This window comes from Anabrus simplex, chromosome 4, assembly GCF_040414725.1.
Source record: "Anabrus simplex isolate iqAnaSimp1 chromosome 4, ASM4041472v1, whole genome shotgun sequence".
Lineage (NCBI taxonomy): Eukaryota > Metazoa > Arthropoda > Insecta > Orthoptera > Tettigoniidae > Anabrus > Anabrus simplex.
The window spans coordinates 61,954,115-61,973,649 of NC_090268.1; the positions used below are offsets into that span (position 1 = coordinate 61,954,115).

The following is a 19,535-nucleotide window of genomic DNA, read 5'->3' on the forward strand; positions in this document are numbered from 1 at the left end:
GATTAATGTTTAAAAACCCACTGCTCCAAAATAAAAGGCTTTAATAACATTTGTTTTAGAAAGTGTGAGCTGCAAAAATACTTGTATATTTTTATTGGCACCTGTGCATGTTTTCATATTTCTTGTTTACTGTTTTTCAGAACTTTTACTGCACTTGTTATTTTATAACCTCCAGCGGAAAAGGTTTTCATATTCTCTCGTGTTTTTCACACCTTTCAATACTTTCCTCCATCTTTAGGTATGGTAGATATAGTTTACACTGTACCTACCCGCGGGTACACGACTTAAAATGCCGTTATGTCGGTAAAAAATCTTATTTAGTGTTTCAATAACCCTGTTGAGAAGTTTTATTCGTATATTCAGTAGTAAGTTTTCTAACGCGTTCTTTTTGTTGTCCCCTGCAGAAATGTCTTAACGAGGTTTTACTGTATAGGGAAGGAACAAACTAGTCTCATCAAGCCAGAGAAAAAGAGAACACACATAATAGATCACATATAATACCGTATTCGCTCTCATATCAGCTGCACCTCTAATTTTTGATCGAATATTCGCATATTTTTTTTTGCAGTGGTAAGAGTCTCGCGTCCAATTCTTGGGCTTGTTGCAAGGTTGCACATCTACAGTAACAACTGGAAAGGGCCACTGTCCCACAGTCTCAATTCAACCATTAAGGAGCTTGTTGGTAAATACTTGTCATGGGGAAAGTTACGTTACACGGCTTTGTTCAAGCTAAAAGCCGAGGAATTCACCGAGAAAGAAAAATATAACAGCAGCAGGCCGTGAGTTTCCTGTGGCCCAAAACAGGGCAAGTTCCCAGGTGTTGAAGCCTTGCTGGAATGGGTGAGAGATGTGGACCAACGGTTGCAGTGTTTCTAACGAAATCTTACAACTAAGAGCACAGGAAATTGAGCATTCTGCGATATTCGGGGAAACTTGCACACGGCAAGTTGTGGATGAGCTACTCTGTTTATGCGGTGCAATAACTTGTCATTGCGGCGGAAAATGTCTTTGTGCCTAAGGCTGTTCCGATAAAATTACAGTTTCTCCGGATGTGTTCAGGTTAATGTGGCAGAACTTGTATCTCTTCTCGCAGATCAGCAATACTGACCAAACCCCTGTGTGTTCTAACACGCCAAGGAACACTACCGTTTCTGAGAAGGGAGCGGGAAGTGATCTGATTAAAACCACCAACGAAAAGTGATGTTGGCTTATGTTGCTCATCATCATCATTTCCCTTTATCCATCTGTAGCCGGGTAGGGGCAAATATGGTTCCTATCCACTTTCTTCGGTCTTTCCACCACCACTCCTCCTCCAACACTGTGTCCCAGTCCAGGTTTTTTCTTTAATACTGCATTGGATTGTGTCCTTTCATTTCAATTGTGGTCGTCCAAGGCCTCTCTTTCCTTGCATTTCCATCACCTTTTTTTTTTTGCATTCTTTCATCACTCATTCGCTTTATGTGCCCAAACCATCTTAGTTGGCTCTTGTCTATTCTATCATTCATTTCTCCACTCCAATTTCTTTCTGGATTTTCTCATTCCTTATTTTGTCTCTTCTACTCGTCAAGAACGTATAACTGCCTGTATTAGTCTCTCATCCTTCATCATTGTCCAAGTTTCTGCTCCGTAAGTTATGGGTATGTAATACATCTTGTACATAGTTTCCTTTGCTTCCATTGGCACATCTTTGTCCCATAACATGTTCCTTACACTCTGATAGAAACAGCTTCCAGCTTGAATCCTCCTGCTAATCTTAGCATCCAGGCCTGCATTCACCATTATTTCATAACAACAGTTTTACTCTTTTCTACACTTATTTTCAATTCACGTTCTTCGATCTTCCCATTCACCACATCCAACTGTTCTTGAACATTCATGTCCTCCCCAAATCACGATATCAACTGCAAATAATGATATTCATTTCTTTTCCTCCATATGTTGCTTTTGCTGTTCTCATGATGTCATCCAATACCAGTGTTGCCAACTTATATTTTCAGGATCCACTAAATACTACTAAAAGTCCGCTATAATTCTGCCAAGAAATCCGATCTCAAATAATGGGCAATAATAATAATAATCTGAGCAAAATTCTCGGCCCCTGAAAAACAGAAGATATAGATTGAGGTCATGCAAAGTGACAGAAGATCTTTCCAACATTGCAGCAGACATCCGAAAAAAGACGTCTGAAATTTTATGAACACGTCTGCAGACTGCCGGCAAGTAGACTAACACACAAGATTCTCACCTACATAGATCTAAAAATTATTCCATGGTGGGTACTAGAAGTGAAGAAGGATCTGGAAAAAAACCCCCAGATGAATTCAAATGACACCGCTGACAGAAACCTCTATAGGAAAAGAATTAATGGATGGAAAGTGCAACCAGAGAACGAAGTGAAAAAGAAGACTGGAGCAAAGTGGACAGAAGAACGAAAAAGGATCCATGGAGAAAGGATGAGAGCTGTTTGGCAACTCAGAAAACAGAATAGTTAGAGCTTTGCGTGATCCATTGAGTCCATACGCACATAATAATAAATGTCTGTACTCACCTAATCTGTGAGTTTCACTAGTATTAACCCACTGCCTGCGAGCCAGCGAGCTAAAACTTGTATTACATAAAATCAGCTTCATGGTCCGTATCGCACTTCAATAGATTCACAATTAAGTATTTATTTATTTTCCACCTAGTCGATATCATGTCAATAATATCATTGTATCGACTAGGTGGAAAATAAATAAATAAATACTTAATTGTGAATCTAAAACTTGTAGGCGTTTTAGTGCCGGGTGAAAACTAGGCGAATCTCCTACCTCAAGGGCTACACACAGAAAAGGCCAATTCATTAAACGGTCTTCCTTCATAGCATAAATATAAATGCTACTCTCTCTCAGTTTCATTATCTGTCGTTATTCGTCAACTAAGAGATAAGTACCTTCCCCCACGCATTACAAATTTGATACCATGATCTCATAACATCAAATCAAAATAACATGTTTTCCTCATGTGACTGCTAGCTCCGGACAAGAAATACGGAATAGCTCAGAGACAGACTGGAGTACACATTTTTTTTTTTAGAAAAGTAATATAGATAAAACGCTAAATTCCGCTATAATAAATCTAGAATTCCGCCAAAAAATCCGCTGTCCGCTAAATGGCTATATTTCTCCGCAGACAGTCTTCTAATTCCGCCAAATCTAGTGGAAAATCTGCAGAGTTGGCAACACTGTCCATTACTATTGTAAACAGGATTGGCGATAGAACACTTCCTTGTCTCAGCCCATTAGTGATTTTGAACCAATTTGTCCTGCCAATTTGTGTTTGCACACAAAAACATCATTCCTTGCACATTGCCATGATCATTTTTATTAATCCCTGTCCAATTCCTTTTTGCACCAGACTGTCCCAAACTTTAGTCCTGGGGGCACTGCCTTTTCTATGTCAATGAATGTCATCACAATATCATTTCCATACGCCCATTGCTTTTCCATTAGTTGTCTCATAGTGAAAATGGGCTCTATTGTTGACATTCTTCTTCTGAAACCAAACTGATTTTCCTGTATCTGATTTTCGACCCTCAACCTTATCCTACTTGCCAGTATCCTCCATTATCTTAGCAACATGGGATATCTGAGTAATTCCCCTATAGTTCTTCAATACTTTCATATCGTTCTTGAAAATTGGGATGATTATTCCTTTTTGCCAATCCTCAGGGACATCCTTATTCTCCCAGATACTCCTGAGAATTTGATATGTCCACTGCAGGCCTACAGCTCCAGTTGCCTTTATCATCTCCACTGAAATTTCATCTATTCCAGCAGTTTTCCATTCTTCATCTTTCGTACTGCCATTGCAATTTCATTCATTGTAATTTCTTTATCCATTTCTTCATGAACTAATTGCCTTTCCTGGTTGTCCATTGACTGTCATCAGTTCTAATGTTCAGCATCTTCTGAAAATACTCTTTCCATCTATTTCTTATTTCTTCTGGCTTTGTTAATATTATGCTGCCTTCATCCTTCACAAATCTGGTGTTTACTTGATCTCTCTTTTTGTTTCTTAAAATATTAAACAATAATTTCTTGCTGCCCTGCATATCATCTTTCAATTTCTGTGTGAATAAGGCCCAGCTTTTCCTCTTTTCTTTCTCCACTACTTTCTTGGTGAAATTCAATGCCTGCACATATTTTCTGCTACTTCAGTCCTAGATGTTTTCCATGCTTTCCATGCCATTTTCTTTTCCTTCACTTCAATCTTTACCCTATCATTCCACCAGTGTGTCTCTTTGTCTTTCACATTTCCTGACGTTCTACCGCATACCTTTTCTGGACAGTAGCCGAGAACGTCTGAAATTTTGTCTCAGTTTCAGTAGTGACTGCAAACTGTATTGTCTGTATTGTATTGTGCAACTATTGGTAAAACACAACTTGACTATAATTTTATTGCTATTATTAACACACAGACTTAACCTCATCAGACTCATGTAAAAAAAGGAGCAATTATGATTTGTTTTTTATACGTTGTTTTAAACCTTGAATTTGAACAAGACTACTGCCCTTCATTTTTTGTCATTGACAATAAATGTTCCAAAGAATTTCAAGGGAATGATAGGAGTGGGTACATTATGCAGTGGCGTCCATTATGCAAATATAGTATACTATTGAAAATTACCGCATTTTTGGTCACAGATCCTTTGTGGGACACGTGATTTGATGTTGCGGGAAAATTTGCTACAAGAGACTAAGGCTCATTTTAGCCTGTGTGCACTAGAGAATCTCTTCTTGGAGACCATTTTGTGTAGCAGTGACCACGATTTGTAATCTTCTAAATATTAAGATCTTAACTGCCAGATCACCAGTGTGCAGCGGAAATGAAGTCTGGAACAATTGCTTGCAAGCATTGTGGAGTGGTCGTAGCCTTGTACGCTGGACAAGAATCCTAATGAACACTCCATTTCTGCCACACAAAGGGTTGATTTTGTAGCTTTTTAACTGAACTGAGGATTTTCATTTACGATTGAACTAAGCATCATGTATTGTCACACACAAATACAGTCGTAAGAAATTACCCTGCATGCCATTAGCGATACCGAGTGATTTCTCTAGTTTTTCGGATCCACCTGATAGACTGCATCATTGTCATGGACACGATTATTTTACTGTTAAAAGTGCTATTTACTTCAGAACATTCATAATTTTCTAATGACCATTTTTTGTGTAACATTTAGGTAGAACTTGTCTTTTGACCAGCCTCTGCTTCATTAGAATTTTTTTCGCCATACTTGTCTCTTAAGGCAGTGTATGTGTGATACTCGATAGCCTGTATGCTCTTCCACTGTCGCATTTGTCTCGCATCTTATTTGTATGGTGTATTCACATTTTGGGGTTTTCAAACCAAAACTTATTGATAGAAAATTGAGTTGTGATTTTCTGCTGATGCTGCAAGAGGAAAAATAGGCATATGACAAGTCGTAGATTTGGAAGTAGAACTGAAGAAAAGAGGCAGAAAAATTAACTGAAAATATTGGAAAAAATAATAGAGATCAGAATCAGAGATATTGTTGAACCAATTTTGGAAGATGAGCATGCTGGGAGAAGAACAAGCCTTTATTTCTAATATTTTGGGATGTTGAGAAAGCCTACGACAGTGTACCAAAGGAAGGAATTTGGCAATGGATGAAAGAACTTCTGGTGCGAGACAGCCTCATAGACAAAATGAAAATGTTGTATAGTTTGAATAGAAGTTGTATTCAGGTAGGACGTGGTTTGTGAGACTGGTGTGAAACAAAGAGATGAGGGCAGCAGGGCAGCTCATTGTCACCAATTCTATTTATTATTGTGATTGATGTAGTAATGAAATCTATTAAAAGGATAGAACCTGGAGATATCAAAGCCTTCACATTTGCAGATGTTGCGATCTGTAGTGACTCGGAAGAGGAATTGGGAGAGAGAATGCAAAGCTGGAATGAGGAGTTAAAGAAATATGGTTTAAACATCAGTAAGACCAAGACGGTGGTGATGAAAGTGCATGGGGAAGGAACTGAACCAATAGTCATGTTAAATGAAGCCCAACTGGACAGCGTTCCAGTTTCAAATACTTGGGTAGCGTTCTATCGAATGACAACCTAGCAAAACATGACGTGAACAATCGAATCAGTAAGGCAACGCAATTTTACCGCCGGGTGAAACACCTGCTGTGGGATGAGCAGATACCTATGAAAACAAAAATGGCATTGTACAAGACCTATTATACAAGAGTTCTTACATATAGTCTTGAAACCACAACACTGACCAATAGAGATAATTCCAAACTCCAGGCAGCTGAAATGAAATTCCTACGCACTATGATCCAGAAAACCAGGAAAGACAAGATTAGGAATGAGAAAATTAGAAAAGAAGTAAGAATAGATTATTCTCTCAATAAGATGCAGATATCAAGACTGAAGTGGTTTGGTCACACGAAGAGGATGCCACTTAACAGAACTGCAAGGAAGGAATTTGACTAAAAAGTAGAGAGAAGATGACCTGTGGAAAGGCCATGAAGGAAATGGATAGATTTAGTTAAGAACGATGTACTGCTGAGAGGTCATGATTGGGTCAAGTTAATAATAATAATAATTTCGTGTGGCTATTACTAGCCGATTGCAGCCCTTGTAAGGCAGACCCTCCGATGAGGGTGGGCGGCATCTGCCATATTTAGGTAACTGCGTGTTATTGTGATGGAGGATAGTGTTATGTGTGGTGTGTGAGTTGCAGGGATGTTGGGGACAGCACAAACACCCAGCCCCCGGGCCAATGGAATTAACCAATTAAGGTTAAAATCCCCGACCCGGCCGGGAATCGAAACCGGGACCCTCTGAACCGAAGGCCAGTACGCTGACCATTCAGCCAATGAGTCGGACGGGTCAAGTTCATGGAGGAGGTATGGTACAAGGACAGGATGAGGTGGAGGAGGCTCATATACCACACCCGGGAAACTGGAGATGGTTTAGGATGATGAGAATGTGAAGTATAAAATATAGCAGCCTTTTAAAAAATAAGTGATTTTGTTCAATGTTACATTTCTTAAGTGCAATTACTTTCATTTCTGTAGTTTATTTTTTGGGTTAAAGTATACCTAAAACACACTATTGGTAGGATTACAGTATCAGTAGCTACTATTCTGTCTAAATGCCATTTTCCTTCAGCTGTCTTTATGGGTTTAAACATCTTGTTTCAGCTGATCAGACAGAAGTATACATTTCAAACTTGGAATTGAATTGTTTCATGTTTAGGAAATCTGAAATTCATCATTGCAATTTGGGATACAGAAGTTTGAGTTGTGAAGAGTTCAGCAAAACCCAAAGCTGTATTTTTATTGGACAAGTCATGTTTGAGCTGTCATTGTTATTGCAGGGTCACACTCTCCAAGTTGTTCTGTGAATTTTAGGCAACCACTGTTTCACTTAGCGAACTGTGTTATGAATAAGCACAATAGTTGACCATTGAAGTGTTCACATCATTTAAAATGTGCACCCTTACACACGAATGCTGCAGCAGTATTTTCTAACACTTACAGTTCCGTTTGTTTATTTCTGTTCCCAATAGAAAAGAGCATTCTTCACAGCAGTGGTGTTGCAATTTTTCAAAACAAAACTTTTTGTCTGAATTAAAATGTCATACTGGGACTGGATATTCATTGAACTTCTTTTGAGATGGTTAGAAGGGAACAAGAACTCTGAATTAGACCCATCATGGTATCCACACGAGTTTGCATGTGCAGATTTAATATTGTCTGAAAAGCAGGCCTGTGTGTGACTTCTACATCTTAGTTAAGTGGTCCAACAAGATCTTGTAGCAGCAGGATAGAAAAGGAATTGTTCTGCACAAAGTGCAAAATTTTCTTCATAGTTTTCAAGCTATTGTGAATAAACAAATACAGTAGATATTTGCATTCATCAAGGTTTTATTGACTAACTGGCAGATCTACTCAAAGTAACTTAGACTTCATTGCTTTACCACAGCTGTTTTCTGTTCTACATTGTATTGCTGTTGTTTTTGGAGTTGAAAGTTTGAAATGTTGGTTATCAGCCTTAGTAGAATTTTATCAGAGACTAATTTTATTATAATAATACCATAAGGAATAAGTAGCCTTCATATTTGATAGATTCACTGATGTCTGTGCCAACTGTATGAAAAAAATAACACACACAAACAGTAATATTGAAACAGATCAGCACTCTTCATTAGGTCAACAGTGTTGGCAAGATTACAAGCAGAATACATCACTGTTTCACCAGTATTAAAAGGATGCTCCATGTGTCTTGGATGGTGTAACAACTGTTTGTCAGGTATTAAAAGTTTGGCCAAATGAAAAAAATTTGATTGTTCACTAACGTCATGAGTATTGTCTGAACAGAGAAAGTACTTGTTTTCTTAGGCCCTTCGGAAGAGTAGTATAACAATTTTAAAGCTGGAGTTATAATTCACCTTCATAAATACATAATTCAGTATAAATAAAACGAGTTAATATTTTTCTTTGCTTCCATGAAAAGATTTTCCACTCCCTTAAGGTTGGTAAAATTTTTGTTCCTTGGTCTCTCTTCTGCCCATAAAAATGTTTTGTTGCCTTCTTGCCATAGATCAACCAAAATCACCTTACTTGTAATAAGATTTTATATGATTTGCATAAGAAAATTTGGTAAGTGGCAAGTTTCGTATTCTTTTTTTCAACAGATTATTTGACTTGTGTGATATTTTTTTATTTTTTTGTGAGTGATGTACATTGAAACCTTGTTGATATTTCATGGAAGTGGTATTGCTTATGTGATGCAATGTTTGTTGTATGTGGGATGTTTTTGCACTTTTTGTTTTTAGGATTCTTTGGATTGCCCTTGGAAGTCTTTGGTAACTGTGTTCAAAGGAATACAGGAGAAATGACTGTTCCTAAATTTCCTAACCTGTAGGTGATGTTTCTGAGCTCCCTCCTTGGATTGAAAATGCAGTGGAGAATCTTGCAGTGAAATACTTTCCTCCCATTTAAGCTAAGCCACTAATTTATGTTCATCAAAGTTGGAGAATATGAAAAATTCAGTCATTGCATAACATAGTCCTAGTTCAGTTTTACAGATTTCACTTTAATGAAAAGTCAGTTAATCAGATGGGAATGTGGAAATTGATTTAGTGATTCAGTCCTGTTTTCAGCCTTTCACTGGCGAGTTGGTTTTGTTAGGTGCGACAGAATGAACTTAACATTTCAGCTTTATGTAGAAACTGTGTCAGAGTCGTAGTGCACTGTATCTTATATATCTTAATGCTTCCTGAATTCAAAATTTAATCTCTCGTTATTCTGTCAACATGACACGGTGTGTTCTTGGTTGAATGACAGGGTTACTTTTTAAGTTGCTACTAAATAAGCTCTTCATTTTTCCTTGACGTGCCCTTGGTTTAAATAGCTCTGTGTAAATGAACCTGTCAGTTGCTTTTATTGATCAGTGTTTCCATGCTTGTAAATTCTGATAGATTGAAAATATAAGTATAATATCTGAATATTTCTGTATGTATTTTGTTCCAATTGGATGAATGAGTTTGTGTAGAAGTGGGAGATACTCTATTTTGAAACTTATTTTAATTTTACTTACCCTAGCCCCATGTTTTGAAACCTCCTGTGCTGCTTTAAGACATGCTCCAGTCTGTTGGTCACGTGGCAAAATATGTCAAGAAATTAAATGTCTAATATTTTAACGAAATTTGGAGGAAGCAATTAAAACCTGTTCTGTGACTAATTGGTTAAACCGATTATGAATCGTTCATTTTCTCACCATCTTGTTAATCGTTTCTTGCATTACTTCATCATTGAGTGGAAATATTCCAGCTGAGCAGTAGTCAATATCTTTTTTCCTGTGATATGAGATTGGGCACGTACGAATATTCGAACAATTTTGAGCTTCAGTCTTTTGTTTAGAATAATACTGTTTCCAAACTACCCTTTGTATTTTGATCACTCATGTTTTGGGTCTGTTGGGGCCTTTTTTTTTTTTCGTCAATAATTCATTGCTTTCACCATTGGAAGTAGTTGATTATGATTTTGGCAGGATATGTTATATCAGGCTCCCTTGTATTTTTAAATTCTGGCTTGATATGGCAATAGTCAGTTTGTCAAAGCATCAAATTTGTTGAAGTAAATACTCACTTCCAGCGTATCTGAAGAAAGGGGAATCAGAGCAATTTGGACATTTGCTCTAAACAGTAGGTCAAAATTTCAGGGATTAAAGCGTGCCTAGCCTCTTTATCAGCAAACAAGGTAAGGAGTCTGGAAAAAGCCTAATAAGCCACACAGTACGCATCTAAAACTTCTTTTATTACGTTAGTAATTACATTTTCTTAATATAGAGCTTCATGTCTATACTTCAGGTTAACAATAAAGATACTTTACTAAAGAGGTCCTTGCTTTTTGGGCAGATTTAAGTTTCCTTTTGAGATGTTCCACTTCTGTAGATGTCACTATTGTTGCATATCCTGCTTGCTGGCTCATTAAATTTAGTGTTTGATGAGAAAGTGAACCAAGGAAATGTCATAATTAAAAATATGATAGAAATGACTATAATATCAATCAGCATGTTAACACTTTGAAGACGATGTCACCCCATGTGGGGTGACGGACCCTTATACAAAATATAGTATGTCACCCCTCATGGGGTGACACGGCAGTGTGTCCAGGTCTTTCAACTTTAGGCTGTCGCACGAAACTAGCGCTACCATTCGCTGTTGTATTGCATTGCTTGTTCACGTAAGGTGTCCATAGAGTGCAGCGCAGTGCCCATTCCTTTCTCAGCACGCTGGGCATTGCGCAACAAACAGTGGAATTTCTCTGACATTAGTCACCCCATATGGGGTGACATACGCAACCATCAGAATTCAATTATTAATGGCAAGGAAAATAATGTGGATTGGAGTCTATTATTGCTTTATTCTTACATACTGGTTGAGATTTAGCACTCAGATGAAATTGTAAACCGGGGCTACGTGTGAATTAAAAAAATGTTTCTGCAAACCTGGGAATGTTCCCCAGTAATTGTCACTGGCTGATGATTTGGTTGAATCATTGCCCGATGCAGCGCTGGAATCTTTGCTAGTGTCCTCACTACACAAACTACTGTTGAATTCTGACTCGGAAAAGGTGGCATCACATTGCAAATCCTAAATGTCAACATCTCTTGATTCAACACTCGAACCCTTTTCAGGTTGTTCTTCTATCTCTCTATCGGTAATCATGGCTTACTCAACACAGAAACGCATAACATGAATTAATTTCTTGTCACAAAACTGTATATTACAAGGAACTCGTTGAAAGGCGCATAATTCAACAGCTCACAGTACAGAGCACTGTGTTCCACAACAACAAAGGTAAAAAGGCCGTCACCCCTGTAGGGGTGACATGCGCTTTCTCTGTTGCATATTCAACCTAATAACCATATGTCACCCCAATGGGGGGACACAAAAATAGTAACTTTGAACATAAAATATGTCTTTGATTATCATCTACGAATGAATTTTCGAACATCCGTAGCCCACAACAACCTGAAAAATGCATACGGCATTTCAGCAGTTTACCGCGGAAAAAGCAAATGTACACGTCGACGCTAAAGTGTTAAGGGATTTAGTTAACGTTGCAGGCGAGCAAGAGATTGCATTTTTATGGCAGGGCTAGTGTGAGATGTCTTGGAAGTGACCTTATAAATCCATTAATTTATGTAAATTATTATGCATCAAAGTATTTTCTCCAGAATGATACTTATATGTTCGATCTGAAGTTACTAAAATAATATTTCTTGATGTTATTTCCTAACTTTATTATGCATGTTCATAGTTTTGTCAAGGTTTCAATGTACATATTAATAAATACTTTTATTCAGCATACAATGTTTATGTATACTTGGTTGTTTGCGTGAATGCCAACCAAGTGTAGTTAGGAATGCAAAGTCTGGACAAGAGGTGGTGAGGAGTGTTTGATTATATTGACACAATTTTCAGGGCTTATTCTTCTCCTACCGATCTACCACCTCTGGTTCCAGACACCTGATCATCATGTTTTTGCTACCAACATGACTGGGGAACAACCCAACAACTTCCCATATGAATACTTGGTGCTACTCATCGCAACGCAACGGGTTCCGCGTGCTACTACCCTTCTCAGCTAATTAGGCTCAAAAAATAAGTGTGCTGCTGTGTAAACACCGGTTATAAAAAACCAACAACCTTCCACCATCACCACTACCACCAATCCATCGGTAACCTGCCCAACCAGCGCTGGCTGGGATGCATCAGCCCGGCCCGTCCAACCCTCAACACAACATTCCACCATCACTTGCCATCGGCTGGCACAACAAATGCAGCTCTCATCCAACTCGTCTGCCCTGCCATTCTCTTCTGTCTTCATGTCAACGCGTTCGCCCGCCCAACTACAGTCTGGTATTCTACTCATAAATTAAAGTTAGTTAAATGAACATTTTTGAAACCTATTCAGTGGTGAATTGAGAATCGTAGGAATAAATTGTATATGAAGGTTCAAAACAAAGGGATAGTAATGTGCCCAGTTTGGAGGATTGATTATTTACTTACTTGTTTTTTAACTCTATCAATGCTCCAGTAAAGTTGGGTGTTCTTACTTCCCTTTTATGTTTTAATCCTTTATATGGATCAATTATAGGATGGGAAAATATTGGGTTCAATTTATAAATTAGTTAACACACATTTTTGCAGAAAGTAGGGAGTTAATTTAAATTTAGGTCCTTTCTCCTTCTTGGAGAGTTGCAAAGAAGTAGTGAGATTGCATGGTTACACCATCAAGTTCCAGTTTTACTTTTCTATTTTTTAATGCTTTAAAATTTTCTTTTAAATATTATTCCATTCTTAAAATAACTGTTTAGAACTTAGCTTTTCTGGTTAATCTTTTGTTTTGGGTCGGTTATATATTGTTCATTTTCTTTAAAACATTTGAATTATTTCTTTGTAACTCGTAAAGGATTAGGTAATACATTTGTGTAGAGCTTGGAGTTTTAACATTTACCTCTTTGCGCTTTTTGATTAGTGTTCGGGTAAATTTTAAAGTTAGTTTTTATTATAAATGTGGAACAGGTGTTCTAGTTCACAGGCTGGATTTTCTGTCCGCATTATTGGAAGAGGTGCTGCTATGGCTGCTGCCGAAGATTATTTTCTGTTGTGATTATTTTTAGACACCACTTCTTTCTTTATAGGTCACGCTCTCCACGACGGCGCTCTCACAGCAGATCAAGGTCTAGGAGCCGATCTCCAAGACGCTCTCGTTCGGATTCCAGGGAAAGGCGGTATGTATCATGCCTGGTTTGTTGCTATGGAAGTTGTGTTGGCTGTTTAGCCCCTCAAGCTTTGTGTAGTAAGAAAGTGACTGTTGGTTGGTTGATTCTCATAGTTATTCTACTGTACCTGGAGATTAGTAATGTAGTACCTCTTAAACCAAAATTCTACATTGGGGCCAGAATTGTAATTACGTTTGGACTGCAAAAGTACGTTGAAATGTAATTGGTGTGTACTGTATTTCATTCTTAAAAAATCCATTATACTAAACATATCACTATTTTTTCCTCATTCTAGGAAATCTGTTAGTTGCTAAGTACATAAAAAATTGACTTCATCTGCTCTGAATGAAGCTTTTTATTCACTTTGTTGTAACTGTACATACATGATGATGAGAAATTGGTCAGTTACACCTTTGTGCATGAACTTCTAGGGTAGGTTAAGGGAAAAATGTAGTGCTGAATCAGCAGTGGTTTCAAGCTAAGAATTTGCAGCACAACTTAATAGTTATTTTATGCAATCTATTAATAAGATTGGAGGTTACAGAAAGAAGATATGTGTTTTTATATAACGTAAGCTTTACGTGAACATAAATTGGTTTCCTGAATTGGTGGAGGGAAATGGGCTGTGAAGGCACAACTCTAATACTTTTGTCTCTGCAACATTTTATTGCAGCAGTTTTTGCTTTTCTTGCACGTCTTGTTTCACTAGTACGGCGTGATTAGACTCCGTGATGAGTGTTAGCCCGTGGTATTTAAAGGTGTTCAAATATGACAGCCCCGTTTCAGTAGATACTGGAACCTACAACAATTCCTGCAATACAAAATTCTGGTATCTCAAAGGCTGTAAAGTCAGTTGGTGGAATGTAAACGGGAATGACACCCTCATACTCAAGATGACCTTGGATTTTTGGAATATATTTACAAGAAACGTTTGAAGATATTTTTTTTTCTTTTTCCCATTGGGTGAATATTGGCTTTGTTGTGAAGTATGATGTTTTTTCCTTTAGGTTGGAATAATTTATTTCTGGTGTAATAATACATGACTTGTGGTTTACTTTTCTCCCATAACAATGCAATTGTATATATTTGTTCAAGTAATTTGCATGGAGTATGCATGTGAGTGTGCCTGTGTGTTGTATGTCTGTAGAAACTTTCAGTGGGAGTTAACAGTACTAGAAACTAGCAGTAAAAATGCCTGATTCATTCATTTAGTGCATACTAGAGACAGTATAACTTTTTTACGTATACTTAATACGGGGTGGTTATAATTAAACTTTTGCCACTTGAGCCAGTGTAGAGTGAAAACTATCTACCGTGTGGGCACCCAACTTTATAGGAACGATCTTTAGACTGTGCACTGCAGGATTTGCGTTGTTAGTATTGTTAGTGTCATGACTTGCTGTTCGGCATCAGTACTGGTGCGGTGACGTAGAAAAACACAAACTGTCAGTATGCATTGCCGTTGCAGACAGTAAACATGGGTCTGGACAAGTTGAGCAGGGCTTTACTCGTAAAGCTGTTTCATCAAAACAACAGCAATAGTGCTGCTGGTCTTCGCGAGTATTGGCGCATTAAGGGAATGTGGGGAGGTCCTCTTTCTGCACCAGGGTTAAAGAGCACGATTCAGAACTAGCGATTTGGCAGTTGTTCCTGGGAGATGCTGCGAATGCTGGACGCACTTGTGATCTGCAAGCAATGCATGAGCTGTGTCATGACAGCTGAACATTCCGTGGTCCACCGTGCTGCGAACAATTGTGAAATGGTATCTGTACAGACTTCACCCTACTCACCTACTGATGCAGGTATTTGCGTGGACTTTGCTACGTTTCTTGCAAGGGTTCAAGTTGACATCTGGCCATGGAAGATTTTCTGGAGTGATGAAGCACACTTTATGCTCACTGGGGCAGAGAACACTCACAATTGTAGCATTTGGTGATCATCACGGCCAGCGAATGTTCGTGAAGTTCCCCTACATAGTGAACGTGTCGCTGTATGGCATGGCTCCGGGGCACAGTTCATAACTGGTCCATTTTTCTTTGAGGAACTCGTGAACATCAAGGACATGCAGCATTAATGGAACATGTTATTGTGATCTGTTTCGTCAACATCTGATCCCTGCTGTACGGGAGATAGGCACTTTGGACTCAACTGTTTTGATGCACGATGGAACTCCACCTCACATTGCTTGTGAGGTCACTCGGTTGCTCTGTAACACATTTGGAGAAGACTAGATAATTGGCCGATCGTTCCAGACTGCTTGGCCACCAAGATCACCAGGTTTGAAACCATTTGCTTTTGGGCTGAAGGACAGGGTTTATTAACAGGACTCTGACACGCGTTGGAGGTTGAAGATGAGAAGTTTCGGGCGGCAGTAGAGGAATGACCTTTGCGGTCTAGGCTGTTGTGGATGCAGATAGTCGCATTGAGCAACGTTTGTAACTTGGAACGTAAACATAGCATTCAATTAACAAATGTTACCCTCTCATGTGGAAGTTAAAATGTTTCTTTCAATTGTTTATTTGTTATTTGTCTTCTGCGTATCCTTTCAGATATTTCCACAAACTTTCATTGTCCTACAATGGGGCCCTGTCAGGTAGTGAAAGTTAATTATAACCCACCTGTATATTCTATACATCATTTTCCAGCTCCAGTTTCCTGGGGTTAGTGTACAAGCGCTCACCACTTCTTCCTGTCAAAGTATAGTTTCTGTTCCTCTATGTCCTCCCGCTTGGCATTCCTCGTGCTGATCTCCGACTTCACTGTCTCTATCCATTGATTCCTTGGCCTCCCAACTGGCCTCTCCCCTTTCACTTCTCTGTCAAAGTAATTCCTTGCTGTTCTTGTTCTGTCCACCCCATAAAATGTCCAAACCATTATAGCCTGTATCTTCCTAAAAGCTCGGTAACAGGTATTTTGATGCCAGCCTCCTTTGTGTTTGCTTCATTTCTAATCTTGTCCTTCCTGGGGCCTGTTCCACGAACAAACTTTGCACTTTTCAATTCTTGCAAAGTGCAAAGTCTTTGTGTTCCACCATGATCTAGGTTTTACTTTTCAATTTCTTCGCACAGTGAAGTCAATTTAAGATATTACTAAAATTTATTAGGTTCAAGCTATTTTAGCTATATCTTAAATTGACGTACATTTCAGTACGGACCAAATATGAAATTTGTAACATGTAAGTGAAAAGTCTTCGCAAATGAGTGATTTGATCAAGTTTATTCCGTGGGCAAACTATAATACCCTGTGATTTTAATGCTTCATTTTTTTGCGGTGAACTTGACAGTATAATTGTGGTACCGGTAGTTTTGAAGTTTTAATAATGGGGAAGAAAGATGATTACAAGAAACTGGGTGTGCTAAAAGTTGTCAAGAAGAAACGGGACATCCTTTTTGGCAACTTTAAGAATAACCTCTCAAATGATGACAAGCATCAATATCAGCAAAAGTACCATCAACGCATCCACACAGAAGGAAATTCACCCCTCATTAGAATTTCCGTCACTATATTAAATGTGGAATATCAGGCCAACGTACTATGTAAGGAAATATCAGATTCACTATAACATCTACGACTTTGGTAAGTTTTGCAAATATTGATTTTGATGTCCCAAGCATTGCTGCTACACCGTGCAGCTGGGCACCATTTCCTAACCAATGTAAGCATATAAGAATTCGTTCTTTTTCAGAAAGGGTTTGACTTCTTTTTGTTGCATGTTTCAATAAATGACCGATAATACGAAAACACTCGCGAAATTCCGTCGAAGTGAGGTTATGAAAAAAATCCTGTCTTTGTACGTTCTCTTGTTGGATTCTTCATCCCTGTCCTCACTTGATAACAAAAGCTCCCGTCATAACATGTTTATATCACTAAACCAAATTCTACACCGAGAAACTAGTGTACATACTTGTTAATTAACAGATGAAAAGGGAATAATCTTTTTGCAAGATTTATGAAACTTTTCACATCATTTCTTTGCTCTTTGCATTGTACCAATGGTGGAACATAACAGGATTGAAATGTGAAAAGTTTCCTCATTTTTCACTTTGCAAGCTAAAGCAGAAGTGATGGTGGAACAAAATCTGAACTGAAAAGTGCAAAGTGAAAAGTTGCAAATTTGGTTCGTGGAACAGGCTCCTGGTCTTCTGGTTCATTGTTCTGATGAATTTTTCTGTTTGGATTTTACTATTTGCCTTGTTATGCAGGGTACATGTTTATATGTGAGAGTTGGAATGAAGTAGCCACCACAAACAAAATACCTTCGACTCTGGTAAAACTCGCACACAAATTACAAGTCACTAATACATATAGTGATCGTACACAAATAACTTATACAATTAAAATTTATAACCTGAAAACAATCGTAACAGACCGACAGAGGAGCACCAATAGGCGCACTGGCATCGGTACCTCACTACCTCTCTCTGGAGATAGGTGGTTCATACGGATAACCAGAGGAGGTATAAAACAGTCAGTTTTGCTTTCTGTGGTGTTTTATCATCTCAGAGTAGATTTCTCACTTGAAAATGAAATTGAGAAGCTTTCTGAGTCCTATCAAGTATTTCTTGGTTTACTGTGTTATCTTTTGAAATAATACTTCCAAGGTTTTTGAAGTTAGAAACAGACTGTAACAGAGTTCCCTCCAGAAAAATGTTTGAATCTGTGCCTTTCCTGTTGGTAGTCATTTCAACAGTTTTTGTTTTACAGATCAGTCCATATCCTTTAAACTTGCCATTCCAGAGACTTAGTTTCTCCTATGCTTCTGCTTCATTTTCTCCCCAGATAGAAATATTTTTACTTTTGAATGGGGGGGGAGAATGTTTTCTTATATGTTAATGTTTTCATTAAGTTATTTGGGAATGTGAAAGAGTAAAACAGTTGCATTAGTTCCCCTTTTGCAGGAAGAGAATGAGAGGTAAGTTGAAATTTGCAGTCTAAAAATTGAAATTGGTTTGCTGTGAACAGTTGAAGCAGACACACAAAAATGAAGTGTCATGGGAAGTCAAAATGGCAGAAGAACCTATATATCTACACATTTATATGGGCAGTACTTCACTATAAAGAACAATATAGATATCTCTTTATTGTAGTTGTGATATATTTCACATTACTGTAATTACTTGCATATTAGACATTTCTCTATATTTTTATCCTTCCAGTTTTTACTGCTGCAAAAAGTAAAGCTGTTATGTTGACAAACAATGTTTATTCAGTTAATAGGAATAATTCTGAATGTTAAGACTTAAACAGCAAGTTAGTAATATTTAGTTTTACCAGTAATTACTGCTATACTTGTATTTCCAGTTTTAAGTTGCGTTACACTGTATACCATCTGTCTTTCTGTTGCATAATGGCTACATAGGTAGTGTTCGTTGTTGTTAGTTGGATTGATCACGGATTCATTTGTAGTGTAGGGAGACTATCCGTACAACATTTGTAGTCGCTAGTCGTTTGCTTACACTGTGTGATCAAAAGTATCCGGACACCCCCAAATATACGTTTTTCATCTTAGGTGCATTGTGCTGCCACCTACTGCCAGGTACTCCATAGCGGCGACCTCAGTAGTAATTCGACATCGTGAGAAAGCAGAATGGGGTGCTCCGCGGAACTCATGGACTTCGAACGTGGTCAGGTGATTGGGTGTCACTTGTGTCAGAAGTCGGTATGCGAGATTTCCACACTCCTAAATATCCCTAAGTCCACTGTTTCTGATGTGATAGTGAAGTGGAAACGTGAAGGGACACGTGCAACATGAAAGCGTACAGGCCTACGTCTGTTGACTGACAGAGACCGCCGACAGTTGAAGAGGGTCATCAAGTGTAATAGGCAGGCATCTATCCAGACCATCACACGGGAATTCCAAACTGCATTAGGATCCACTCCAGGTACTATGACAGTTCGGCGGGAGGTGAGAAAACTTGGATTTCATGGTCGAGTGGCTGCCCATAAGCTACACATCACGCAGGTCAGTGCCAGACGGCGCCTCGCTTGGTGTAAGGAGCGTAAACATTGTACGATTGAACAGTGGGAAAACGTTGTGTGGAGTGACGAATCACGGTACACAATGTGGCGATCCGATGGCAGGGTGTGGGTATGGTGAATGCCCAGTGAACGTCATCTGCCAGCGTGTGTAGTGCCAGCAGTAAAATTCGGAGGCAGTGGTGTTATTGTGTGGTCGTGCTTTTAATGGGGCTTGCACCCCTTGTTTTGTGTGGCACTATCACAG

General features: G+C 38.5%; 1 protein-coding gene across 5 annotated transcripts in view; it reads left to right on the forward strand.

The window, feature by feature from the left end:
- LOC136871621 (RNA-binding protein 1) overlaps nt 1–19,535 on the forward strand; it is a 98,075-nt gene that overhangs the window by 50,054 nt on the left and 28,486 nt on the right. For 3 of the 5 annotated variants that reach the window (XM_067145088.2, XM_067145086.2, XM_067145087.2), the window contains one exon: nt 13,232–13,321. In XM_067145088.2, coding sequence (XP_067001189.1) covers nt 13,232–13,321 — 90 coding nt within the window. Of the gene's footprint in view, nt 1–12,008; nt 12,468–13,231; nt 13,322–19,535 lie in introns of all 5 variants that reach the window. The other 2 variants (XR_010859774.2, XR_010859773.2) reach the window with 1 other exon arrangement.